The sequence below is a fragment of the Diadema antillarum genome, unplaced genomic scaffold, assembly GCF_040938485.1.
Source record: "Diadema antillarum isolate AM-2024a unplaced genomic scaffold, OU_Dant_1.0 seq00000979_RagTag, whole genome shotgun sequence".
NCBI lineage: Eukaryota > Metazoa > Echinodermata > Echinoidea > Diadematoida > Diadematidae > Diadema > Diadema antillarum.
The window spans coordinates 491,210-501,192 of record NW_027271819.1 but is presented as its reverse complement, the minus strand read 5'-3'; the positions used below and the strand labels follow the sequence as shown (position 1 = coordinate 501,192).

At 39.9% G+C, this 9,983-nt stretch overlaps 1 protein-coding gene across 1 annotated transcript; it reads right to left on the bottom strand.

Annotated features, from left to right (window-relative positions):
- Nucleotides 1–1,197: 1,197 nt before the first annotated feature.
- On the bottom strand, nt 1,198–2,094 carry LOC139742090 (uncharacterized). The gene is made up of 2 exons (XM_071652652.1): nt 1,567–2,094; nt 1,198–1,266 (listed from the first exon to the last, which is right to left on the bottom strand). Exons 1-2 carry the CDS (start codon nt 2,092–2,094, stop codon nt 1,198–1,200), a joined length of 597 nt encoding a protein of 198 aa, XP_071508753.1.
- Between the last annotated feature and the right edge of the window lie 7,889 nt (nt 2,095–9,983).

The following is a 9,983-nucleotide window of genomic DNA, read 5'->3' as shown; positions in this document are numbered from 1 at the left end:
TGTAAATGCAATTCTATTTCTTGTAAATCGATAGTATTCCCTATTTTTGTGTCTTGCCTATGATAATTATGTAAATTGATTTGTGTAGTGTTATGTATTTTTCATTTGCTTTGCATCTGTGACAATGTATCATGTCATGTATACTTGTTTGTATTGCACAGACTAACTGAAAAACAGCCGTAGCTGATGTTAGTACCCTGATTAAATAAAATGAATGAATGAATGAATGAATGAATGAATGAATGAATGAATCCCCTTTTTTATCTCTGCTGCCAAGTTTTGGTCAGAAAAACAACAACCTATAAATGTGAACATTATTGGTGACCCGAAAAAGAATGTATACTCCTCAAATACAAATTACGTGGAAACATAGTCATTTTGTCTCTATATTATTTTGTGTGTGTGTGTGTTTGAAGAACTATATATTACAAGTATACTGTGCCTTTTCTTTCGGTTTGAATCATGATGATTAGGGCCGGCTAAATAGAATTTAAGAGATCATGGGCAAATCACTGATACAGCCTGTTACCACGTCAATTCTGTCATTATCTTGGAACCAATGTACGATTTCTCAGTGTTATTGATTGATATGAAATTGATTTATCGATACCTCTGCCCGTCTCACAGGGACAGGAATATAAACACCTTACAACTAGGTAACTTGTATGATATAAGGATATAATTTGCAAACAAAATTGACTACAAATTTTAGAACGGTAACAACTCTCCTCGCGCTGAAATAAATCTTAAAGGTTCAAATATAGATCTACATTTACAAATTCAGATGATGCTAATTTACAATGAACATGTAGTAAGTATATAAAACGTACATTTATTCAAAATGTAGGGTACCTACACAATATATAGTGATCAAACGTTCTGCAAGATATACTGACAAAGCCGGAGTAACGTGTGTTGGAGGAACAAGTCTATTTTTTATACAGTTCACGGAGTAGCTCCATGTTGCACTCGAGGACTGTTTTTATTTACACTTTCAACAATCTTTTAAAAGTCGAAGAACGGATACGTTCTTAATGAATCGCTGATAATTTGATATGTTTCACGGGCTCCAAACTGACAATTATTTGTGGATTTAGTCATTGGAATCTGAAATTTTTTTTTCTTTGGCAGGGTGAAGTTTGGTGGTCTAACTGACGTCAATTTTAGTTAATTTAAATCGTCAAAGAAACTGGCAGGCTACTTCCTGTTGAAGTCCAGTTTGATGTTCTCATCATCCATAGCGGCATTCAACACTTCTTCACTGAACTGAGGAAAGAAGCGAGAAAACGTTTCGATCATCTCTTCACGTGACAGGAATTACGATTTTTCCACCTGCCCATTCTCATTCTCTATCAAGAGAGTGGTGTTCCTGATCGAAAGGAGCCGGCGGTTAGGAAAGAATATTCACCACACATTACTTAGAAGTGGGTTCTCCTCAGATATCTCGGTAAATAACATCGACATTACGTCATCAAAATAAGAGACCTTTACGGGCATTTCATGATGAATCTCCACATAAGTGTACCATCCGTCCTGCAAGGTTTTCTCGAAACAAGCCGATCCCACCGGGTCGCTTTCCGCGTTGTGGAGGCGTAAGATGACGTCTCCTTGTCGTAGTAATTTGTAGCGCAAGAAAGACTCGTGGTACTCGGGAGATTCCCTCTCAAAATCCAGCGGGATCAGCTGGAATGTCGGAAAGTTTCCTGTTCCTACATCCAACATGTGCTTGCTGCCTTCTCCAGATAGATTGAATACCATGATGATCACGTGACAGCTTTTGGTCTCAAGGACGTCACCTGGCACCAGGGTTGCCTGGTAACCAAGAGCTTTTATCATCATGTACCATCCCACATTATTGTGGTAGCAGAGACCACCATATTTTGCCCATATATCGTTCTTGATCTCCAAGAGTGTAGGGCGACGCCTGTCTTTGTTGGGCGTGGCTACACTATGAATTGTCTGGTATGGGATGACTTGACGCCAGTGACACACAATATTGTTTAGTAGTCCTTTTGGGTCAGAGACAATCTTGTCTTCAGGTGACGCCACACCTAGAACATCGCGTACGAATCGAAAACCTTCTTCTGACGTCATCAAAGTTTCAATTGTCAGGTCCTCGCTTGTATCACTTGGCCCTCCCTGTAAGATATAATTTTGTGAATATCAGACATGGCTCTTTTAATGTCTCATCTAAGGGACCTTTGTCAAAAGAGCAGTGTTACCTGTGCATTTTCCCTCCAACGTCCAGCCTGCATGTTTCCGATGAAGTAGTGCATTAAAAGTTTCACAATCATGATAATCGCATACAATTACAGGCGACATATAAGATTCAAAGAAAAGGCGAAAAAAAAATAATCGAAAAGGTCCTATCAAGATTGTTTAAACTGCTATTAAACTTATTGTGATTCTGGAACAACACAATGATTTTTGCAATGTCGTTTGTGAGCGTTTAGAGGTGATTAATATTGAAATCAGAGAATTCGCAGGCTTAGATCATGTGTTTATCTTGAAGGAGTTGGAAGTAGGAAGTGGGAGTATAGGATAACTCAATCAATTTAAGAATGCCTATATCTTTCGCTATATTTTTCTACATTTTGAAAATGGCTCGCAAGGTATTGTCATGAAAATTTTCCTCTACGTATCATATCATATTAGCAGATAATGATTATATGGAGAAACAGAAACAACCAGAAACAGCAAAATAAAAACGGAAGGAAAGAAACTGAGGATTTTTCCACAAACGCCGACCTTTATACAAATTTTCACTACTACACCAAGTTGCTGGTGATTAGACAAAATATTGGAGATCATTACAGGTCTATCCACTTACTTTCGCTAATACTCTAAACTTATTTCCTATTCGAAAAGAAAAGTTCAAACTCTGCCACCCTTTTCAATAGACCAACATTTTATGATGAAGAAAAAAATTCTTTTTCTAAATGATTTAGCAACTCTGCACAGAGGATTTGCTCACCATTTTGCTGGAAGGTTACTCGGTCCTTGTAACTGCATGTTTTTCAGTCGGACCTTGCTGCAGAGTCGGCCTACGTTGTCGAGCTCGAGTAATGTACTACCTCAGGTAGTGGTGCCACCGTCGATATCCGTGCGGGTTTAATGAAGATTTACACACTTACTATCTGTAAACAGAATACATTTTAACAGACTACTGTAAACAAGAAGACAAAAGAAAATATGTATGTATATATATATATATATATATATATAATAATAATAATAATAATATGGAAGAAGAAGAGTCTGCAAGAACTCTTTATTAACCAAATCATATGTTTCGTAACTTCTAATTCAGATAAAACGACGAGTCACCTTTTGATCTAAATGCTTTAAATCCAAATATATCATAATTTACCCCCATTTTCCAAACTAATTGCAAAAATCTATCCAGCAGAAGACGCGATAACTGCCAATGGCACCATGCATTTAAAATAGAGATAGGCTAGGCCTATACGAACCGGGGAGAAAAGCAGTATGAAATGTAATCAAGAATGTCCTGGAAGCATAGCATGTCTCTATAATTTATATTCCGACTTATAAAGTCAAAGCTTAGCTTCATTAGGTGATCCGAAAAGCTTTCATACATGAAGTCATCGTACAATGAATCGACAGTAATATGGGATATAACTGCTCTCGACATCCAACGTCATTTCAATCTTGATTTAAAGTCTACCAATCAACCGGGGTAAGCTTGACACCACCATCTACCCCTGACACTCCCACCCAAACTCTAACCCAGTGTATTACTCATCCATCTCTTCCAAATTAACAATGTGAAGTCTAAATTCTCGGTATCGCCAATGCGCAGAAAAATTTCTGCGCAAGCTAAAACGCCTAGTCACAGATGCCTTGTGTGATTCCTCGTTGCCATTGTGGCTTCCGGTTGTCTCCGGTAAATCCCTGCTCTGCGCACGGCACCTATTGGAATTGGCGACACCGAAAACTGATACTAGTGTCTAGTGGTAATACGTCATTGAGCAGACGGTAAAGAGCTTTGCCATTTCCAAAGAGCCTGTGATAGAGTGCGATGCAATCCTGCCGTATTGGCAGATTAATTATACCTACTTAACAAATGATTTGTGCTAGGTGTTACAAAAACATTTCCCACTTTTGATGCTTAATTGTTCAAAAACTATACATCAGATAACACTGGCATTGATGTGAATAACAGCTGAATAGTGTACAATTTTCTTGGAGGTGATTTGAATATGAGAGCATGAATCCGTTTAATTAAATAAAGGATTGATTTTGAAGTAAGTTCCAGATTTTGTTCAAATTTGGACCCTCTGTACAAAATTGAAGTTTACACAGGAACTAGTGATGTTTATGTGAGTGTGTGCCTGCAATGACCATGAACAATAGACATAAATACCACGAATACCACCTTTTCAGAGCTCTGCCGACTAGACTTCTCTTGCTTCAAGGCACATGAATCCGTTATTAATAATTCATGATGGATTGCATGCCCTGGGCACTGCTAGTCTGAATTCACGATGAAGGGTAAAATGCATGCACATTAAAAAAAAAAAATTATAACAAGCACATGTTTTTATGTGCTCGCATACACAACATTCCAGTATGAATCAAGACTAGCTATGATAGTGGAATTTCTCATGGATATCTAATAGAGCATTCCAATAATGGCCATTGTGCAAGACCATTGTCACGGTGTTAACAAACACTCCCATACTTACCATCTGACCCCTGTGCAACTAATTAAAATTTTGTACAAAGGGTTGAAAACGGAGTAAAATCTGAAACCTAACTTAAAGGGTGTGTACAGTTCTGGTTGAGGTGAGGATTTAGCTCTGAACGTTTTGCGAGATTTTCAGAAACCACTCTATGAAATGTCAAAGAGCATGCAATTCTAAGGGGTAGGCCTATCAAAAGTTTATTTGATGAACATCGGCTTTGAAATGGATGAGATATCCAAAAGCAAGGTGAAACGAAGAGATTCTAATAAAAGGCGTGGCCTGTCGCCTTTTATTATTATGGCTTATTTGGATATCTCAGCCATTTGAACACCAATTTTCATCAAACAAACGTTGAATCCTTCTTAAAATTACATGCTCTTTTATATTTCATAAGAGGTTTCTCATATCTCACTTAGGAATGTTCAAAACATGAATCCCCACCTCAACCAGTACTGCACAGTACCTATAAGAATGAATCTTGATTTTGATGAAAGTGATGCTTATGCTAACATTTTTAAATTTCCTCCAAAAGAATCGTACACTATTCAGTCATTGCTCATATCAATGTCAGCGCTATCTGATATATAGTTTTTGAACTATTAAGGATCAAAAGTGGTAAATGGTTTTTTTTTAACACCTCCTTCTCCTGAATTGTGACATAAGTTATGGCAGTTGCGTATTGTATATTATTTGCTGCACCTGTCACATCTTTCAATAACTTTTCTGTATAGAAACTCGGAAAGAAACGTTTGAAATCAAATAGTCTACCCTTTAGATAGGTGAATAGTCAATCATGTAGAAATGTTATCTACTTTACAAACTGTTTTAACTATGAAAAGAGGATTATTGCTCACCAGTCTGCTGCAGAGTTCCATGTCAATTGTAACTGCAAGTTTTCAGACGACCCTTGTTGACAAGTCGGCTTTCAGAGGTTCGTTCGTCAAGCTGAAGTTACTACATTGGGCTTACCTCAGCAGTGGTGGCTCTGGCGTTTATTACGCTGACTAAAATCACCAGTAGAATATCTATTTTGTGGTGAAATTATTAGCGTGGAAGTGGCATTGTAGCAGAACCAGATATGATTCCTTTAAAATCGTACCGTTCTTTTTACTGTGCTCGGTGTGCCGAGACCTTTAAAGACAAGGACAGTGAACGACGAATTCAATGAAGAGCAAGGTTGACGTATGAATGCAATGTATACAGAGCACAAAGATACGTAAGTCGGTGAGACAACAGAATCATGAACCATGTTAAATTACTAAGCTTTGAATACTTGCCACCTCAGTGACTTTGACAAAAGTATTTTTTTCCCGCTCTGATGACGGGATATAGCCATCCCAAAAGAATAGGACATATTGATACAGTACACTCCAGTTATAACAAACACGGTTGTAACAAAACTTCGGTTACAACAAAGTAACTCCATGCCTCACGATTATCGCTGCATGTTTTTATTATATATTTGTTGGGTTAAAACAAAACTTTTTTTATATCGAAAGAAAAATGCCGGTCCCGATGACTTCGTTACAACGGGAGTCCGCTGCACAGAATAACCAGGGCTAAATATCCACAAACCGGCCATTCCACTCAGACATATCATTTCAACCAGGGGCTCTCCCACGTACATGTACGCCCTCACCCAACACCCGGCTGCTATCCTAGAACCCCTTGTTATTCAAAATGTACATCACGTGAAGAAGTCCAAACAATTCATTGACAAGGTCTGTCAAATGACAGTCTCTAATAGGCTAGTGGTCTCCGCGTCAGCTCTGATGTTGAATCGCTATTCACGAGTGTGCTAGTTTAGGTAATATTCTTTATATAACTGAATGTAGAAGTGGATGTTATTCTTATTTTGTGAAGTGTATTTTTTTGTTGATACAAGTTCGTATGTTAATTTCAGATATACAGAGTGTGTTTTCTTCTGGACCCCTAGGTAGAACAGCTCCATCATGAGGGCGGAGCTGAGTAGGGCCATCCAGCAGCAGTTTTATGTACTTTTTTGATAATTTCTTTGTATTATTCAATAAGAAGTGATGTACATATTTCATTTTGCGGAAATAAAATCAATCAAGGATGCGTGCGCTTCCATCTTGAAGGATGTGTACAGTTCTGGTCGAGGTGAGGATTTTGCGAGATATTCAGAAACCACTCTATGAGATGTCAAACAGCATGCAATTGTAAGGGGTTTCAAAAGTTTATTTGATGAAAATCGGTTTTGAAAAGGCTGAGATATCAAAAAAAAGGTGAAACAAAGAGATCCTAATAAAAGGTGTGGCCTGTAGCCTTTTATTATTATCACTTTTTTTTTTGGATATCTCAGCCATTTAAAAACCAATTTTCATCAAATAAAGGTTGAATCCTTCTTAAAATTACATGCTCTTTCATATTCCATAAGAGGTTTCTCATTATCTCACTTAGGAATGTACAAAACATGAATCCCCACCTCAACCAGTACTGTACAGTCCCTTTAAAGCGACTTTAAACTGACGGAACTCTTACCAGATAGGACCAAACTGTCTCCGTCAGAGGTCCATGACTCCCTTGATATGTGCCTCAATTCCACCTCTTTCACGTCTTTAAGATGGAGAGAAACTTTCTACCAGCAAACAGAAGGAGCATCGACGGGGTCTCCATTGTCCCCTATCATCGCAAACCTGTTAATGAAAAACTTTAAAGAGACAGCACTTCCAGACAGCGACGCTCCGACCCACAGTGTGGCATAAGGCCGTGTCACACCTTTCAAGGCAAGCCTTGTTTGCGACTTGCGAAGAACAATTTTTATTACCTGGAGGTCCCGCAAATGACCCTTCTACCGGCAACCATGTTTAGGCCCTGTCACACCTTTCCGGGCAAGCTACGCGGGCTTGTTGCGTGTGGGGATTTTCCAGTATACCGGACAATTTGTGAGGGTGGACAAGGATTTGGGCGAGTTTTGCATGTGTCTTACTTGCTTCTACTTAAGTTCTACTTGCGGGTATTCTGTGTGACCTGTGTGCCAGGCGCTGACAACTCAGTAAAGGAATTCCTCTGAAGGAATGGCAGGAGTCCCACAGAATGTCAATATCTTGGCTGCATACGGGGACTGCGAACTACCTGCGTGGGAGTTGCCTGCGAGGTGCTGCCGCTAGGGGCCTCCATTTGGCGATCTGCGTGGACCTCTGCTGGCAATCCCCTCGACTCATCCGGAAAAAAGTTTTGGTCATGCTCAAAACTTGGCTGCTAGTAAATCTGACTTGCGTGCGCACCTTCGGGCAACTACAATCGAGAAACGCGCTAGGTACTGCCAGGTGCAGTCCAACTGCTGGGAGGTCCGGGTAGCACAAAAAGAAAAAAAAAATCACCGCAAGTAAACCCGCAAGGTTTCCCCAGACATGGTGTGACAAGGCCTTGAGCATGCTCAAAAACTCGTTCCGGGTGAGTCGCAGGGGTTGGCCCGCAGAGTACACGCAGAACACCAGTAGGAGACCCTTAACGGCAGCACCTTGCTGGAAACTTCAGCGCCAGTACTTTGCAGTACACGTAAGTCGCTCGTAACAGAAACCTGATCGGTTTCAAAGCTCTCACGCAGGTCACAAGGAATACACGCAAGTAGAAGGTAAGTAGCACGCGTCTAATATAGCAGGTAAACCACAAGTTCAAAACTCGCACACATTCTTGTCTGTCAGCAGAAAATTCTCAAGCGTGCTGGAAAATCCATACTCGCCACAAGCCCGCGTACCTTGCCCGGAAAGGTGTGACACAGCCTTTAGATACTTCGGTTAAGCAAGCCTATGAGGTCAGCGACCAAGCTCACCTATCCAGGGAACTGCCACAGCTACCTCCCACACAAGATTTCTATTGAGCTCCCACTACACAGGAGCGATAGTGGAACCAGGGAGGTGAAACCCTCTCACCTCCCTGGTGGAACCCAGCCGAGGTCGAGAGTAATCCTCCCACGGCTGGGAACAGCCTCACAAGATCCAGAGGATTCTAAGAGAAGCCGACATTAAAAGTTCCCTCAAATACAAATGAAGACCTGCATATTATAAGAACGACCCAAGTCCAATTTTTGGCCAAATTCAGTTTGACATGGGAAATTGTAGCTTATGCATGGTCTCATCTTGTGTATAAATGATAAATCCTAATTACCCCCGGAAGTGCCTGAAATGAATGAGTTAAATTTTATATTAATGTAAGAATGAAGGACTTGGGTCATTCTTACATTCATATAATAGCGCCCTCTCTCATCCCTCTCTCATCTCTATAGCAGAATACCATGCATATGAATCAAGGAACGACCCAAGTCCAGCACACAAAATGGCCTCTCCACAATTAATGTAAATGTTAATTGTCATAATGATATATGTTCTAATTTGTATATCCCATGTTGCCTTCCCATCACAGGTTAATAGAATATTATTGGACAAATATTATGTTGATTTATGATACCCTCAACATCACTTTTGCGGTAAAACGAATATCTAGAAACATGCCATGTATTTTAACAATTGTTCTTCTATTTTTTTTCTTTAGATTACTACCTGGATACGCCCACAAAAAAAAAAAAATCTTTCCAAACCAATATTCCTGTTGTGACCTCATCTGTCATTCAATGCTAAAGTACTGATATGTTTAACAATTTAAGACATTGGAATGTACCTTCCCCTCGACTCAGCGTATAACTTGCATGATCCCTCGCCATGTATTTTGTCAGTCACATTAATATCACAGAAATATGCATGTTATGCTTATAGTCGAGGGGAAAGTGCGTTCCAATGTCTTAAAATGAAACTCCAAGAAACTTCCCGGAGTCTATCGCATTCCTTGTGAATGCGGTAAGGTCTTCATCGGAGAGACAGGCCGATCCTTTGCCACCTGGTTGAAGGAGCACCAGGCCCATGGCCGACGGGACGAGCGGGACAAGTCTGCAATCATCCACCATACCCTGTCACCTGTGAGCACAGAATTCTATATGGAATGAAAGCAAGCTCATTACTCAAGTCCCCAACTGGTACCAACGACAAGTCAGAGAAGCTCTGGAGATTGAGGTTCATGATATTGTCCCCAAGACAGTGGGCTTCATCTTAGCAACATCGCGCTCATAACTATAACATTATGTGTACTCTTATGAAAAATATGCCAGTGATCGTTTCCTCTCCTCTGTGTTACTGTTGTAATCTACAGAGCGCATAGCTTTTCCTGTGGAAGAACACAGATTCTTTTTACTACTCTTCTCTGCATCTTTTCATGAGGTAGATCACCGGTTTTACAATTTACTCTATAATATAGCAC

Excerpts from the sequence above, each read along its gene's own strand:
- LOC139742090 (XM_071652652.1), bottom strand. The coding sequence starts at position 2,094 with ATGACGTCAGAAGAAGGTTTTCGATTCGTACGCGATGTTCTAGGTGTG. Across the intron at positions 1,267-1,566 it reads ACAACGCGGAAAGCGACCCG|TTCAGTGAAGAAGTGTTGAA; the intron begins GTGGGATCGGCT and ends TTCTTTCCTCAG.